Raw genomic sequence first — 18,016 nt, 5'->3', positions numbered from 1 at the left:
TAGCTCTAATCGCTAAAGCTCGGGTTCAAAAGTTTAGGAGCCACTTATAGCCAAAAAATAAAGACCGCTAGATGGCGCTGATCCAAATAATTATTGCTATTTACAGTAAAGTCACTTTATTAGTTATAAACCAGCCGCAACTAATTTTATACATACAAAATATAAAGTGAACATTTTTTGTGCTGTTTGCGGCAAGTTTACATTACATCTTTTATCCGAAAATTGATCCCAGAATTAATAATATTCCATTTATTTTATATGGCTTATAAAATCGACCATATTTACAAAATCACTATACTCAAGACCTTTTACCATAAACTCATGGAAGCACAGCCCTTTAACTTTATAGTTCCAATTAAGAGTTAACATATATAATATGCACATTGCAAAATTTAGCTTCGTTAATCAATATAAATTATAGTTAGAACATGACAAATAGCTTTTCTCTGTTGTATGATCTTTTTCTCCTTTTTTTCATATATATTTTAAAACTATTAAACTAAAGCTTTTATTATTATCTTGGTATTTTATTAACAAACGAAATATTATTTAACTGCAAAATTAGGTAATCCAACTTACGATCCTTAGCTTGAAAGAAGTCAAACAATGTCAACATTTTTTTTCTTCAACACAGTTTCCATAACTAAGTAGTAAAAATTGTAATTAGTATAAATTGTAAAACTACATGGAGCAGACTTGTGAAGCTGGTGCACATAATTAACGTTAAATATCGATATTTTTCAACCATTTAAGGGCTCAAACGATTAGTGCACACACGCATCCACGTTATTAATACTAATGTTCAATGTTGTCTACCTTCTACTTTGTACTTGTAGTTTTGCACGTGTAACAATTAGATGATGGTTGTAAATGTTGACATTTTAATTGTTGACAAATCCTTATGTTATATTCAGTTATGAATCTTTTGTTTCAGCTCATCATCCTATCAAAGTTCGACTTACATACCATCATTGCCATCACTATCCAGTCCATTATTACAATCGTCATCGTCATCTAGTATATGGATTTGTTATTGTCCAATTGTTTAACTAAGTATCATGTAATTTATTGATAAGTACATAGGTCGATTATTTTTAATACAAACTGTGAGTTGAAAGAAAATGTGCTAAATATTGTTATTTAACTAAGCTGCACATTCTGAAAATAAAAACATCTATAATGCCGATTTTAAAATGAAGGAAAGGTCTTATGACTGTGAGATAAAAAAATAAAAAAATTTGTACTGTTGGTAATTGCTGTTTATTTGTTTGGGCATACGAACACAGCTCGCGGTTTTTCTCGTTTACGTAGGAAAATTATCATCATATACATTTTTAAGATAAAGTTATTGGCTTGATGCTAACGCTTAAAAAATGAATGATATACTTACAATGTATTAGGTTATTAATAACATAATCAAAATAACATTGACACGTACATTCATGTATTTATACACGTAAAACTTTTATTTTTATTCTACGTATTTTACCGACTAATAAATCCTCCGATATTTATCTCTTATGCGTACACGTGAGTTATTATTAGAATCATTAAATTTTTATGCATAGACTTATAAGTGTAAATTAACTTATGTATGATATTTCGCTTTTGAGATGCTTCGCGCATCCTCGCATTTTGCCCTTTTCGTCTGTTATACCAAACGTGTCCTTGTTTTTTTCTCAATTCTTGATTTTATATCAATAAAATCTATTTGCGTACTCGTTGAAAATAATGAGAAACGTTGGTACCTGATAATAGAGTTGGTAAACCCTTTATGAAATAATTTTTTTTTTTTTTTTTTACAAAATACCATTGAATTGCTTACAAAAATTCCCGTGTTTTTTGGAGCTCCACAAAAAAAAGAAATCCCACAGTCAATAGCTTTAATTTGTATCTTAAATAATTTATTGTTTTCTACGTTAAGCGCGTGTTATTGATGGTTTTAATAAATCGTCATCTACTATTTACGGAGGAGGAAAAGAAAGGGATGTTGGTACACTTTACAAAAACACGGAAAAAATGTGTATCGGTGTAGAGTAAGAATAAGAGAAATAATATATAATACAGCGAGACTCTTTGAAAGTACGTATATAGTGTTATTATTATTCTTATCATTATTATACAATTGATTGCGTGCATCGTCACGATATAGTATTATTTATAATTTACATGTACAGTTTATTAGAGACAATAATATATTATAATATAGGCCTCGCATAAGTGTGAATACAAAGAGGGAGCGTACAAAAAAATAATCTTTCGAGTGTAAATAGTAGTTTCGACATCTACAACGCTGGCTTATACTTACATAATGTATATATTACATATAAATGTGTGCTAAGTTTTAATTTCCATCATTTTTCTTTTTTTAAGCAACGAATTGAATTTATTGTTTATTACTGATCAGATCGAGCATGATACATACATTTTTACGAGTAAACTCTTTATGAGACATCTAATGATTTTCATTTTCAAGTAAATCTTTGAATCTTTTTAGCTCATTACCAACATGCCACTCCTTGGAATAATGTCACTAACTTTGTTCAATGGTTTTTGTATAACGTGATTGTGAAAAATAATATAGTTTACTATATTAGCATCTCGTGTCGTCAACGCCAAATATACATTCGAGATAATATGTACACATCAGAGTTGTGCCAATAGTTAAAATGGTAACAAATGTAGGGAACTCGTGTTCATAACGGCGACGTATGAAAAAAAAAGATATCTACAAAACTCGCTGGATGTACACGAAAATTTTTCTACATTACTTTGTATGGAACACATCGGAAACGTGCCATATATCTCGACGAACAAATGAAATCATTGGCTAATGAAGGTGTATGATAATGGCGCGCTACATACAAATATAAGACTGCAGAATGGGGATACATATTGTTATGAGGAAGACGAGAAAGGAAAAGAAGAGCTTGTAAAAAGATGGAGGAAGAAGAGACAGAGTTTTTCATACAGATTATAACAATTATAAACTCGTGCTCTCGTTTTTTTTTTTTTTTTTTTTTTACTTTAAAAAGTGTACGTAGTACGACACCCTTTTCGTTTTGTTACATTATTATTTTCAACTTTCACAAATATAAAGCGTACAATTTTCGATTTTTTTTTGTTTTTCTCGATAACTTGCTTGCTTTTTGTCTTTCTTGTAAATACTTATTATACTTATCAACTATAGTATTTATGTACAAGCGGATATATATATGTATCGCGAAGAGCGCTGCAAAAGAAAGAACCAGTCTGTCCTCGAACGAGAGTATTGTGGAACTTGTAACCATATTTTTTTTTATTTTTTTTTTTTTTTCAAACATTTTGTTCATCATTTATTACTATTAATTCAGTACTAATAGTTTATTACCATTATCTCGCTTATTTTAATACGGCTGCCCTCGTCAATCGAGCTAGAGACGTGTGTCCTTTCTTTTTTCGGCTACGACCTCCTCGAACATTTTCTTCAACTTATATACTTAAGAGATTACATACGTGTTTGTTTTATACAGGTTTTTTTAGCTAATCAGTCTTGTATCAGAGGCGTATATGTATGTACGTACCTACATCTATTTATTTATTCGCTTATATTTCATTTATTCTCTCAAATTTATATTGCGTGGCTCGCATAGTGTAATGGTTCAGTTGATTTTTTTTTCAGATGTACTTTAACTTAATAGTTCCCTTTCGAATGCCTACAACATTCCTTATTTCGATTGAATCAAAAAACGCTAATGCTGTATTGTACGTATTTTCAAAGGTTTAAAAGAAATTTTGCTCACATTAAAAATGAACGAGATACTTTTGGGATACAAAAACAGAAACCTTTGAATAATCGTGTTCAAGCGTTACAAGAGTCATAACTTCTCTAATCAATCTTGACTCTCAACGGACTTGTAAACAGTCTGTTGTCGAAGGCGATGAAGAAGAAACAATGACGCAAATTGAGAGAAAAAGTTACATTCATAAATCGTGATTTTCATTATTTTTCTACGTAAACTGTATGATGTTTTATTTTCATTGATTTGCAGGGTACTCTCAGCACCGAGCAGCCTTTGTTTCAAAAGCAGCCTTCTAATCTTTAGGTCGATTCGAGCTGCTATTTTTAAAGAAAAAAAAAAAAAAAAAAAAAACAACCGATTGATTAATCGAAAATTGCTTTGGTATTCGATATCAACTTTTACTTCGTTTGAACTTAACAGTGATTAAATGTGAATGTGAATAGTAACTCGAATTTTTTGTTTTATGTGACTATTTGTAATTAAAACATAAATGCCGTTTAATAATAAAAGAGATAGTTCGAGATTCATGGATAATCAATTTAATGATATGAGGAGAACATTTTGTTGTAGTAGATCATGTGAAGATCCATGTGAATTTTAGCTTTTGGTAACAATCGATGAGTCAATTGTTTAACCATAATTCAAATGCACGAAGCTTATTTAAAAAACTTTTTATTTATGATTAATGAAAAAAAGACCGTGTGGTGGATAACCATAAGCTTTGTGAAAAAAAATTAAAACAAAAAGCACCACCAAAAAGCTCAACGCGACGCACTCGTGAAAAGGTTGCAACTCAGCTTGATTCAATTAAATTTCTACAAAACCTTGACACAAACAGTAAGCGCCAGATTATTTTTTATGAAAGAAAAATTTTACCGGGGAAATGAAATTTAATCAAGCGTCAGATGAGAAGCGTCTCTTTTGCTATACGTGCAATGATCAATTTGCAACCATTTCGTAGTATATAATACATATGTTTTAGTTAGTGTTTATTGTACTAAAAAAAAAAAAAAAAAAAAAAAGATTTTCCTAATCGATTAATCAGTTCAAGCGAGAAACGCTAGTGAAGAAGTTACGCATATGCGTGTATATGTTGAACTATGAAGAAGGACCAGCGTATCTTCTCGTACCGCTCGCGCGCGCATTGTCGTAGTTTTTGCATGTTGAATAAATAATTTTAAAAAAGGGATACAAGTATAAAGAGAAATTCGTGTTATATCTGTTTGTTACAATATTCATATTATTTATTTAAAATTTCAATTACTTTTTCGCATACGACAACACGAGCGCCATTTGTTTAGGTATTCATTTATATTACAATTATCGTATCTCCGTAGGATTTTCACATTTATTCTTTATTTCAAATCTTTATTTAATGAACACTTTGTGGAATTGTTGTGTCTGCTTTATTATTATTTTTATTATTTTTATTATTGTTACTATTATTGTTATTGTAATAATAATCATATTTTTTTCCACACCGACTAATTGTTGCGAAAAACGAGGATTTAAAAAAACTTTATTACATTCTTGTTGCTTAGAAATTCTTTTTTTTTTTTTTAATTTTTCTTGCACGACTATTTTCTCTCTGTGGATTTGTTTTTCTTTTTTATTTTATTTTATTTTATTTTTTTTATATATACATTTTCATCAACACTAGGCGATGTGATTTTGTAAAAAAAGAACGTGTAAAACAGTAATTAAATATATATGTGTATTTTCATATGCATAATCGATTGAGGCGTGCGATGATCCGTTAGTTGCGATTCGATTACAAATGTACAGTAACACCTTTTTTTTATTACCCCGTGAGGCTGGGGTTTTTCGGGGACAATGCGTCGCTGACGCTTTCCTACGATTAAGGGGAAACGCTAGTAAAACAGTAGGAGCTTCTGTTGAAAAAAATACAGTCTTGCTTTTTTCCTACTCGATTCTAGGAGACGGAATCAGTGAAAATACCAGAACGCGTTAATTACAATGAAATGAAATGTAATATATTTGTTTCTCTAGATTTTATCTTGATGTTAGAAAAAAAAAAAAAAAAACCAAAAGTGATAATTTTTCTTGATTTCAAAATATTTTAATCCCTAGTTTAAACGTACAAATTTATTGGCTTTTTTATAATCTTGTGATTTTTACTGTCTAATGAAAAAACTAGCTACGCGCGTTAAAACGGTGTAGTTTTAATACAGATTCTCATGTATAATTTATAGTCAACTGCATATCAATTTTCATTAAAATAATCATAGAGAAATTTTTACAACTTTTTTGCAGGGGACAAGTACTACATTTTTTTTTTTTTATATATTGTAACGTTTGAAACGAATAAAAGTTTTTAAAGTACAATATTCATAAAAGTTAAATTAATTTTTTTTTATTAAAGTGATGCCTTAATGTTAGTTATTAATATTAACAATGAGCGTTATAAATACTCTTAATTATAATAATACCGAATTACAATAACAAAATATAATGTATGGTTAAACATAATTTTCCGATAAATTTTTAATTTGATAAATTATTTTTTGTTTCCGTTCAAAAACTTACATAAAGTTTAAACTCTAATAAAACGAAAATTAAATAATTCATAAACATCAAACAATTCAATAAGATACAAATCGAATTCATTAAGCTTCCTGATCCCGTGATATTCTAGAAAACTTTTAAAAGTACGTGTCTTTCCCCCAAAAGTAAGAAAGATTAAACCTAATACATACAATAGTCAACTCAAAAAATACATCATTTCAATATACAACGCTCTGTACTCGCTTTACATTACGATAAAAACAAAGAACGAGAGTAAGAGAGTCTAAAAAAAAAACCGGGATGTTTCTTTTGTATTTTGCTTCATCGTTGAAAGAGTGAAAATCAGCGGCCCAACTTCAGCTAAATTTGTCATGTATATATAGTACATGTAGATGCACACACACGCGCGCGCGCGTATGTATAGTTATTAGTGAAAAATAAACAATTTGTTTTTTCAGTCAGCAATAGACTTCAGTCTTTCCGATGCACCAAATATTATTGGATTCACTCGTATACAAAAGCCGAAAACTCGTCAAATTCAGCCCAAGCATGACGCTGCGGCCATCAATCGAGGCTATATACATACTATTATTACGTCAGTCACGTAGCAACACAGAAATCCGCTTTACACGAGTATTGCGAGATATAGGAAATATTTAAGGAGCGCACCGAGCATCCTGAAACGAGGAGAGGGTTTACGTTACTATTCAACGGCATTAGGAAAAGGTGGCTACTACGAGAGGATTGGGCCCTCAAGTGCTGACGGGTTTGCGAACGCTGCCGGCGGCGGTGGCGGCCGGCACGCATGGCTACGTGGCCGGTCCGCCGCTTATGTACCCATTGTTCAAACTCGTCGGGACGACCGGCTGTTCCAGTTCCTGCTGCTTGCCGTCTCGCTGCTGAATGACAGACAAAGAATCCATATTGACCGTCAGCGGAGGCGTCGGCGTCGTTATCGAGGCCAAGGGCGAGGAGCTGGTGCCACGACGACGACTGCCAGCTAGATCGATCGAGTTGAGAGTATCCATCGAGGGAAAGCTACTGCCGCTGTTGCTACCACCGACTCGCAAGCTCGTGCGGCTGCCGTGAAACTGTGACGAGCCTTGCACGAGCTCGGGACTGTGGTTCTCGTAATTCGGGCTGCGGTTATCCGACTCGAGGTCAGACCGGCTGCTCGCGACTAGCGACGGGCTTGGTCTGTTTCCTATTAAATAAAACAAAGAATGATAATTTCAGTGTACACTGTGTAGGTACGAAGTACAAGAAAAACCTCTAAGTAATAAAATACCAACCGGGACTACTCGGGCCAACCATAATACTGGGGCTCTGAGGACTGAGCGACGTCCTACTGGCCGAGCGTTGGCTCACGCTGCCACGGGAAGACGACTCTTTGCGGTTGTAGGGGGAACTCTTGACCGAGCCGACGTTGTCCTCGACAAAGGGCAAATTCAGGGTGTCCTTGCTGGATGCGAGCGAGGCTGCGGCCGAAGATACGACGTCAAAGTCATCGAAGCCGGCTTTCAGTGGCGTTTTCGACGAATCGAGGTCCAGAAAACCGAGAGGAGCGCGCGGCGAGTTCGAGACTGTTTTGTGGAAGTCGAATGGCTCCATGCTGTAGTGGCTCTCCATCAATGGAGCTATGCTCGTTTCCGTGGTAGCTTTGCCGTTGTTCAACGGATCGAACGACGATGAGAAATCTTGGTTGAAGTCCTGGCGCAACGGCGAGCTCTCGCCCGCGTCCTCTGGAGCTTCGCTGTGCGTCTCGAGCATGTTCATCTGTTGGTTCCTTTTAACTGCTCGCTGATGGTTTTCCATCGCCATTTTACTGCAAAGGTGATACACATTACGCCATATTATTTCTATCAATGAGAACAATGATGGAGGTTTTTGATGTTGTAATTACTCACCTTAAATTGCCTTTGTACAGATCGTTGTGATTTTTGGCTTCTGTGCCCTCCAAGCTGTGATAAAAACTGACTTCCTTGAAAGGCTCGACATTTATGTATTCCAGAAGCTTCTCAATGAGATCGATAAAAGTCGGTCTTTCACTTGGCTTGTACATCCAAGTCTGTCTCATCAACTCGTAGATGTACAATGGACAGTTATCCGGTCGCTCCATGACACCGCCACCAATCACGTACTTCAAAGCCTACGAATAATTGGAAAAAAACGATGAAACCATTGCATCATGCTTATTAATATTCACGTTGCCAAATCCTACCTGATCGTTACTCAAGCCCTGGTAGGGCTGCGAGGCCAGAGTCACCATTTCATAAAGTACCACTCCAAAACTCCACACATCCGACATGGAGGTAAAGACACCGTCCTTCAAGCTCTCGGGTGGCATCCATCTGACGGGCAGCAGGCCTTTGGTTCCCTTTCTATAGTAATCCGTCTCGTAAATGTCCCTGGTCATGCCAAAGTCTCCTATTTTCACGGTCAGATCCTCAGAGACCATGATGTTGCGCGCCGCGAGATCACGGTGGACAAACTTCCGCGAGGCAAGGTAGGCCATGCCATCCGAGACTTCGATCGCCATCTGCATGATGCGCTCGTACGACGGCGGTGGCTCCTCGTGGCCTTCGTCAGGCCGATGGTTGCGCAGGTAAGACTTGAGATCGCCATAAAGCATCAGCTCCATCACGACCAAGGTGGGCTTGGACTCTGACACAACGCCGAGCAGTCTTACCACGTGGTGCGACTGAAAGCCCCTGCAATTGGACATGATTGCACGGTTAAACCACTGAACTAATGCAGTTAAGGGAAAAAGTGAAAAAGAGGGGGGGGGGTGAAGAATGTAATATACTAACTTCATGACAGCAGCCTCGTTGAGAAACTCGTGCTTTTGCCTATCGGAGGCATTCTCGTTGACAGTTTTGATGGCGCACCTGGTCTCGGGCTTGTCTTTGACGAGATCCCTGGCAATGCCCTCGTACACCATGCCGAAGGAGCCAGCGCCGAGCTCCTTCAGTATCTCGATTTTGTCTCGCGGCACCTCCCACTCGTCGGCCGTGTACGTTGTCACGTATTCCGGATTGACCGTGGCGATGAGCTTGACGCTACCGTTGTTGTTGGGGCCGTTTAAGAATTTACGGTTGCAGTAGTACAAGCCACCCGAGGCAGTGCCCACGACCATGGAAGTGCACAAGAATAAAACCAAGACGAACTTCCAAAGGGGCATGCTCACGGAGTAATCGGGTATGTCGAAGTAGTGGATCGGCGTGGGAGTTCCTGGCCCGGCCAAGCTCGTCGCGTGCACGCGCACCGAGTAATTGCCAGGTGCTAGGCTCGTCGGCATGGTGAACGTTCGGCCGTTCTTCAGGAACTCCTCGCTCGTTATGCACAATGTGTCCTTCTTGTGCTAAAATGAGTAAAAAATCGTTTTAATGTGACTTGTGTGGTACTCGGAGAGCTTAACGAGTGTACGCGTGTGCCATGGAATAAAGTCCTGAGAGATTGATTGTAATTAATTTTTCTTTGAAGAGCAACGATAAACGGGAAAAAAAAACTTAAGCAGGTCATGAGCTTTCGAGAGCTTAAATAAACTCACGCCAGATACGTCGACCCTCTTGTAGTCGATGTTGTACGAGACGATGATGCCATTGGGATGGGGCGGTTCCTGCCAGGTGAGCTTGATCATCGGGGTCGAATTGTTGACGAACAACTTGATCAACCGTAACGAGCCGGCCGGAATATCATCGGCGAGCATTTTGCGCAGCGTCTGGTACGACCTGACCGCCTGGTTCGAGCATTCCTTCTCGAGCTTGTTGGTGTTCGCATCACGGCAGGCCGACACCGCGATATGGTACTTGCCGTAGTTACGGAGATTGGGTATGATGAGGCGCGTCTGATTAGCCGACACTATGAAGACGAAACTCTTGCCGTTGTCGTTCATGCCAGATTCTACCGGTTTCTTCAACAGATCCGTACGATCGCGCTTCTTCGTCTCGAGATCGTCGGTTTTCTTGTTGTGACTTATCACGTCCTTCTCCTAAAATAACAATGTCGTCTCACAATGACACATATGGCAAGCATTTTAATTGAAATCCTCGAGACGCACCTGCAAGGAGTTGATGCCGCGCTTCGCCCTCACGCTCTCGAGCATGAAGCTCGTGGGAAAAGTGTCGCGCCTACGCCGGCTGTTGCGCTTGACGTAGACCTGGTTGTGCAGCGCGTCCTCGAAAGCGATAGTCGTGTAAACGTCGTTCTCCGATTGGACAGGAGTCGCCTTGGAACAAGAGCACGGAACCGACTCGGGCTCCTTGGACGCCTGCAGCTCCTTTTGGGCCTTCTCCTTGCCCTCGGCAGCTACATCTTGGGGAAGTTTGAACTCCGGCCTGATTGCTGTGAGCAGAAAAAGCCATTTGTAAGACGTTGGGTCCGGGACCCTCTCGAAAGAGAAATTACAAAAATACACATGGGCAGACTTACGCTCCTCGCAGTAGTCCCTGGACTTGAACAGATTCATGTCGTAGGTGTCGAGAACGCCGGAGACCTTGTAGTGCGTGAGTACACTGTTGGGCTCGGTGGGTGGTAGCCATTCGATCACGAGGGTGTCACTTTTGCTCGCGTAAACCGCGAGGGCTCTCACGGGGGATGGCTGACCGGGCAGGGTCCTGAAGTACTTGATCGGACTCTGGGCACCCGAGCGCTCCCCCGATATCATGTAGGTTTTCACGTAGTACGCGTACTGCGTGTGCGGCGTCAGATCGGTTAGAAACCTCTTAAGGGTGACGCTGTTGCAGAGAGAGAGAGAGAAAAGTATTTAATATTTTTATCCAACAATGTAACATGTAGCTCTTATTATTCGAGCAAATTTGCGGGAACAAAGAATAAGTATGTACTCACTTGCTGTTGTCGGTGTTGTACACCGTGGAGTTGACGTTGGTCGAGAGGTCTTCAAGCGCGTTGGCTGGTACCATGTAGGGTGTCGTATCGTCTTCGGATATAAAGTCAAGGACGCGCCAGCCGTCACCACCGCAGGCGTCACGCGACTCGTAGAGGGTAACGTTCTGAACGGGCGCGTCCTTCAGGTAGATCGTGTAACCGAGCAGTTTGCGGGCGTCGTGGTGCTTGAACGCCTCCCAGATGACAAGGGCGACTTTCGAGGTGGTATTGACAACTTCGCTCTTGAGTGTCGTGATGTTGCAGGAGGCACGGTCCCCGTTACTCGACGTCGACACCTCGATCTCGCTGAACGGATTGAGCCCGGTCTGCTCGCGCAGCTGTTCAATCGCCTGTGCTCGGTCAACAATGCAGAGGAGTGATCAACTTGCACGAGTATTTAACCGCAAAACAACAACAACAACAACAACAACAACAACAAAGAGAAAAGATCGTACCTGATAGCAGAGCTTGGAGTTGTAGTGGAAAAGCACCTTGGGCTCGTTGCCGGCCCTCGCCGAGATGTTGAGCCGCGAGCGATTGGTAAAGTCCCAGAGCTCCTGGAGGTTCGGGTTGTTGAGAACGACCAGACTGTACTCCTTCATGTCGAGGTGGTTGCCCCGTATCTCGGTGAGGCTTTTGAGAAAGTTGAGCGAGACGAGGGGAAAGTTGCGGAATATGCGGAGGTAGCCGGCTATCACCTCGATCTGACTGAGACTTATCTCGAGCTCCTTGACGACGTTAGTCGCGTCGCGAATCGCTATCTCGAGGCTACCGTTGATGAAGGTACAACCGCGCAATTTCTGGGCCGAGTTCATGTTGTCCACTACCGTGCCTTGGCACTCCTTGAAGCAACGGCCGCTGCACTTTTTGCACGAATAATTATCTGTGGAAACAATATGGTTCTTTGATTCATTGGTTTTTTTTTTTTTTTTTTTAGGGGGGGAGGGGTGTTAAATTATATCCTGTAAATTGTTCTCATTCCAACTGTACACACTGACAGAGGTGATTACAAGATAAAAATCATTACACTGTAATACCACGAATCAGTCCACGTTCAAGCACATGTGTAAAGTTATCTTTTAAAGTTGAACATCGAAATTTCGTTTTCAATGAATATACAGAGGTTTTGTGCAATGTAACTATATTTCTTTGACAAGTAAAAAAATACACCGAATTTGTAGCAAAATGATTATGTTGTACCACACTAAGGATTAAAAATAAAAAAGGCAGCACGTAGCAATGGGCCATCGGTATGATGTACGCGATATATGTGTACAGTTACGTATTTGGTGTAAACAAAAGCAAATGATAACGAGCTTACCATCGATGACGACCTCCTCATGGCCGGAGGGGCAGTCGATCTCGCACTTGCCGTTGAAGGGCTTGTAGGGATTGGAACGCTTGTCGAAGACGATCTCGCGGGGTTTTCTGATCATGCGGCACTGCTGGGCCGTCACGCATCGCCGGCTCAGATACATGTACATGCCCTCCGGGCACTTGTTAACGCAGTAATTCTCGTTGACCGTCACGTCCCGGCAAACGGTGCAATTGAACGCGGTGTCGCCGTTGCAGCCACCCAGACACGACTCGTGGCAGCACTCACCGCTCGGGGTGCACGTGCGATCACCGCACTTGCTGCATACTGCAAAAATGGCCATACATTGTAATATTTGGCAAAATATTATTTATTACGGCTGGTGGGGGTAGTGGCTTACTTTTTTGGCATTTCATTTGGTTCCAGCACAGTCTCTCGTCGGGCTTCGTTGGCCTCTCTGGGCAGCTCTTGTCGCAAACCGGACACTCGTTCGACGGTTTGTTCGTCTGTTTTGGGACATACAATACGTTGTTAGATGATTCAACACAAGATCATATTTGATGACTCATCGGGCACATAGCCATCGCAAATGGTAGCTGGGATAAAAAGTATAGCGAGCGAGTGGCGTACGAAAGGAAAAGAGGTATTTCTCGAGCTCGTATCGTTGGTGTCTTTGTTGGTTCTGCGGTCCCGATTTTTAGTAAAAATTACCATTGTAACTTTGAAAATTCATACCAGTACGTATTTATCGACATTACTTTCATTACTAATCGTTTCGATCGCCATGCGAGAGGTAAACAAAAAGCTAGTGAAGTTGCCAACCGTTGATTCGCATAAGAGATCGGTAACAAGTTTTACCGATTTTCGTGACAGAACTGCTTTTTCCATACAAAAAATGTTTCTGTAAAAACAAAAAATAAAAAAACTTCTGATATACACATAACACCTGTATTTACCGCCATACGTTTGATTTCTACTACCCCCTAACACAGGTAAACTGTTAATAAGTTCTCGCTCGCACTTTCCCGACGGTGTACGTATAATATATTGTGGCTGTCTAACATGACAGATTTCTCTCCAAACGTGCATGTATACAAGTGGAAAGTATTACAACGCGCTGCATCTGTACGGCGGTAAGTACAGCAGGCTTGATTTAACCGCGGGCGGGCGTATAGTGGCGTTTACGAGCTCGTTTAATGTTGCGTGTCACCCTTGTCTTCGCCTTACCTTTTTCGCGGCCTACAGGTGTAATTTGCAATCGTAAATCCATACTGAGCGCACGCGCCGTGTATTGGCAATTTTGTTCCTTTAGACGTAGCGAACCATCATATGTTTTTTTTCAAAAATAGTTTATAGAAGAATATAGGGTTGTTGTTGTTGTTGTTGTCTTGTGTCCAAAATACCATGTGGTCTAGGACATCTAAGCGGTTCATGTGTTTTTCCCACGAGAATTAGCTGCGCGAGAAAATTAGTCGATAATACCCCCGAGCGAGTGACGCGAGCGCGAGCTACCCATTTTTCTGTATATATATTGTTGGAGGTACACGTGCTCACGACTGTTTACCTCAATCCCACCTGATATCATTTATGTTGTTTTTTTTTTTCCTCAAAGCGTATCGGCGTAAAGTAGAGCACGTTCGAAGATAGGACGCCTCTCCTCTCCTCTCTCTCCATCTCTTTTTTTCTTTTTTATTTCACGTGCGCGCAGCTACTAAGCTACTTTGTATTAAAATATGCGCGCGTATGACGAAACTTAAATATTGATCTTGAGCATAGAGTTTCTTTCCTTGTGAACGCGTTTTTCAGAACCCGCTTATAATCTCCCTATTTCATGCCTGAAACGATAACCAAATGGTCCGGGAGTGAGTATGAAAATTTACTATTCACAGTTGTACAACGCAATTTCCTTCCTAAATTTCGTTCGAAGATAGGACGTCTCTCCTCTCCTCTCTCTCCATCTCTTTTTTCTTTTTTATTTCACGTGCGCGCAGCTACTAAGCTACTTTGTATTAAAATATGCACGCGTATGACGAAACAGTATTGTAATGCCATATATATATATTAGAGGCGGAAGGGAGGACGACCACGTGCGTGTACTTTTCATAGCTCAGCATTTTTTTTCCTTTGCTCTTTCGGTGCGGGGTAGGTGCGATCGTTTACGACTTTCAATTTCAAGACTGAGCTCTGCGAGAGAGAGAGAGAGAGAGAGGGGGGGTACAGGAACTTTGTGGTTTATTTTCACAAGTTACTGCGTCAAAACGATTGAAGGAGGAACTGCTATTATTATTATTATTCTTTTTTTTTTCACAACTGAGGATGTAAGAGCAAAGTGCGAAACAACATTGAAAGAAAGACAAAAAAATGAAAGTAAGTACCGTCGCCAATCACGCGCGTGTCCGAAAGTTCGAGACTTTTTTTTATGCTTCGATCGAAGCTCGAACGCGCAAATAGAGCGCTTATCTAATCAGCCGTGCAAAACGAAAATAAGATAAGAAGAGGCACGAGAGATGACGCGGGCTACCATGTATATATATATGTATTCTTGTAACTGGGTGGTTACGTTTATTTGCGTGTGGAGATGATTAATTAAAAAAAAACAAGAGTCCGAAATTAGAGAAGTTCGACGAAAACAACGATAAGCAGGCCAAGTTTTTGTTTTTATCCGCCCTCTCTCTCTCTCCTGCGAGAGATAATGAGTGTTGGAAAAATGCACTTTTTTCTCGCCCTTTGTCCGCGGGAGGTGCACACTTACTTATATCCGAACGAGGGGAGTGAAAACGTCAAGAGTAGCGCCCCAAAGAGAGGTCATCTCTAAATACCATACAACGACCGGCTTTTTTTGCTCGTCAAAGATACAGTGACGAGCAAACGAAAGCAAATAAAAGCAAACGGCGTCGATTCTTTTTTTTTTTCATCCACGCGCAGCTGAATCACATGTATACAATTTTACCACTTGAGCTGATCGCGCGTGTGGCGTTTTTCGTGTTTAAAGGACGCAATGCGCAGATTCGACGGAACAGAGACGATTACCGAAAAGTTGGTACGTCGCGTCATTTGCGTTCCATTGGCTGGGACTTTTGGACGTATTGGTATATACCCCTGGCAAGTTATTCTGTCTCGACGATTAATGGCTCGGTCCAAAAGTTTCTTGGCAGCGAGTCCGAATCGGCGCTCTTTCTCATTTTATTGGGTGTAATGATGTCTTTCACCGGGGCTGTGCGAAAGGTACATAAAATCATTCCAAGCAAATTTGTAGGAACCGAGAGTATGTCCAGTCAGTTTTATCGAGTTTTACTTGTGGTGGTACTGCAAAGTGCGATTGGCACTTTTAAAAAAAGTTTTTACAGTCTATCGATCGGATATCGGCTGAAAATTTATAATAGTTCAAATTTAAATGATACGCGCATCAAATGCTTGTAAAATGTAAATATTGTGTGTAATTTTAATTAATTAGCTGTAACTATTATAATTTTGATTGAAATTAATGTCAATGGGACAAGTTAGCGAATGAAAATTATCTTCACTTGAGAAATAATGAAAAAGTTGGGCACTCCCAATTTATTGATCCATCAAAAAAATATTTACGCGCCAAACTGAAAATAAATATTGATCTTGAGCATAGAGTTTCTTTCCTTGTGAACGCGTTTTTCAGAACCCGCTTATAATCTCCCTATTTCATGCCTGAAACGATAACCAAATGGTCCGGGGGTGAGTATGAAAATTTACTGTTCACAGTTTCCTTCCTAAATTTACTAGAAACTCCATAAAAATGACAAAAATATGAACAATAGGGAGTAAAAATGCTACATTCGTTCCGTATCATCTAATGATATATATGTACCGTGGAACAAAACACGGTTCCGAGTTCAAAATTCCTACGAGCTAACCATACACTTTCCGGGGATTCTCCAGTATCCTAACCATCACGTGACTCAGGGGATTCCCCGGTATTGTTTCGACTTTTATCCGGTAAACGTGCGGTTATAAACACGAGTGTTGAAACTCTGACTCACATTTACTACTGACATCAGATCATATGAAGCATGTATAGTTGTATGTATCATTGCACTCAACGACTTTTTAAATTTGAATTAAAATAAAAGGAGATATTGTACACAGTAAGTATTTCGTTTGAGCAAAATCATACACAACAGCATCCAGATAAAAAGCGCTGCAATGGATCATCCGCATGCAGATATTTCGATGAATGAAATAAAATTTCCGATACTGGTCATGTAAATCTCTGCGCAACTTCGACTCACACGTTGTAAGACTACAAACCCATTCACTCACGGTAACATAACCATTTTCTCTCGAAAAAACTACCTCTAATTTCCGGCTCCACATAACTCTGAGGAACATTTCACATACGTTTGTAGTTTAATAAAAAGGGCTTAGCCTTAATTGAAAAGCACTTATGAACTCGGTATTAAATATACGGTACACGTATCCCCACACGCGTGGAATACCTCGAGACTTTGCGCATATATGCGTCAAAACCAAAGGTGGGAACTTCCATGCAGGAGCAGGAAATTTTTCCTCGTTCCGCAAACAGGTAAGTACAGTACGACATCTCGAAGCGATTCTCGACCTCAGATAAGACGGGAATGTGAGCTCTTGTGGCTCTTTTTTTGAGCGCGGTACACACAGCACTCGAGAATAAAGGGGAAAAATTAAGTTTTATTTCTACGTTTCCACATAGCTGGGGATGCGACTAATTGGATGGTTTTTATTTTCGCGGAATTAAGAAGACGTGAAAAAGCAGAAATGTAGAGCTGTGATATGTTCATTACTTTACGGTCAATGAAGTTATGTTCCAGAGTAGTATATAGAGTAGTTTTTTTTTTATAGATAGGACATTTGAATACTTACAAACCAGTGTGTTCTGCTCTTATAAATATTATGTGCTGCAATTGGCGAGTTACGAGGTACTAATAATCCAATTTTATTGAGCTTTCGCGTGAGCTTTGATTTTGACGAGTTGCAAGCACGTGGATAGGTTTTATAGGGGTTTTTTCAGTTTCGATCCACACGTACGAGGTACGCCGAGTGAGAACATGACAATTTGAAAAATCGAAGATAAAAACTTTTACTTTACCACCTCAAAACGTAACGAAGCGATTTAATTTAACGAGGTACTATTTCCAAAAACAGGAAAGTGGAAAAAAAAGTCAGAAGAGCCAAAAAATTGAAGATGAAATGCTCTAAAGGCACACATACGTACTCGAGTATATCTTTAAAAAGGTCTGCGAGTCAATAGCGAACGAGCAAGTGCCTCGTTTGAGGGGCTCTTACGTAAATATATAGGTGCACGAAAATCTCTTTCTGGACATGTGTCTTTTTTTTCCTTCATCCCTTCGTCGTTTGCCGACTTCATCGAGGTAGAATGAGAAATTGGTTCAACAGAAGCAGACAGTGCTTTTTTAAAACGCCGCCCCCTTCTTCTCAACCACCTCTTCCACGTTGCTCTTTTGTCGCTTCAACGAGCCACGTGCTTGTATTCACT

General features: G+C 39.8%; 1 protein-coding gene across 4 annotated transcripts in view; it reads right to left on the bottom strand.

Moving 5' to 3' along the window:
- Nucleotides 1-5,811: 5,811 nt before the first annotated feature.
- Nucleotides 5,812-18,016, bottom strand: part of InR-2 (insulin-like receptor-like) — a 186,937-nt gene continuing 174,732 nt past the window's right edge. For all 4 annotated transcript variants that reach the window (XM_089588992.1, XM_089588993.1, XM_089588994.1 and 1 more), the window contains 12 exons: nucleotides 12,911-13,016; nucleotides 12,517-12,837; nucleotides 11,651-12,078; nucleotides 11,157-11,545; nucleotides 10,740-11,044; nucleotides 10,369-10,652; nucleotides 9,859-10,299; nucleotides 9,119-9,669; nucleotides 8,530-9,019; nucleotides 8,216-8,457; nucleotides 7,601-8,133; nucleotides 5,812-7,512 (listed from right to left, as the gene is read on the bottom strand). In XM_089588992.1, coding sequence (XP_089445118.1) covers nucleotides 7,118-7,512; nucleotides 7,601-8,133; nucleotides 8,216-8,457; nucleotides 8,530-9,019; nucleotides 9,119-9,669; nucleotides 9,859-10,299; nucleotides 10,369-10,652; nucleotides 10,740-11,044; nucleotides 11,157-11,545; nucleotides 11,651-12,078; nucleotides 12,517-12,837; nucleotides 12,911-13,016 — 4,485 coding nt within the window. In that variant the 3' untranslated portion in view covers nucleotides 5,812-7,117. The remainder of the gene's footprint in view (nucleotides 7,513-7,600; nucleotides 8,134-8,215; nucleotides 8,458-8,529; nucleotides 9,020-9,118; nucleotides 9,670-9,858; nucleotides 10,300-10,368; nucleotides 10,653-10,739; nucleotides 11,045-11,156; nucleotides 11,546-11,650; nucleotides 12,079-12,516; nucleotides 12,838-12,910; nucleotides 13,017-18,016) is intronic.

The sequence above is a fragment of the Copidosoma floridanum genome, unplaced genomic scaffold (genome assembly GCF_036245765.1).
Source record: "Copidosoma floridanum isolate Cflo_tuat_1 unplaced genomic scaffold, Cflo_Japanese_pri ptg000007l, whole genome shotgun sequence".
NCBI classification, from domain to species: domain Eukaryota; kingdom Metazoa; phylum Arthropoda; class Insecta; order Hymenoptera; family Encyrtidae; genus Copidosoma; species Copidosoma floridanum.
The sequence above is the reverse complement of the archived record's forward strand: the minus strand, read 5'-3'. Positions and strand labels throughout refer to the sequence as shown.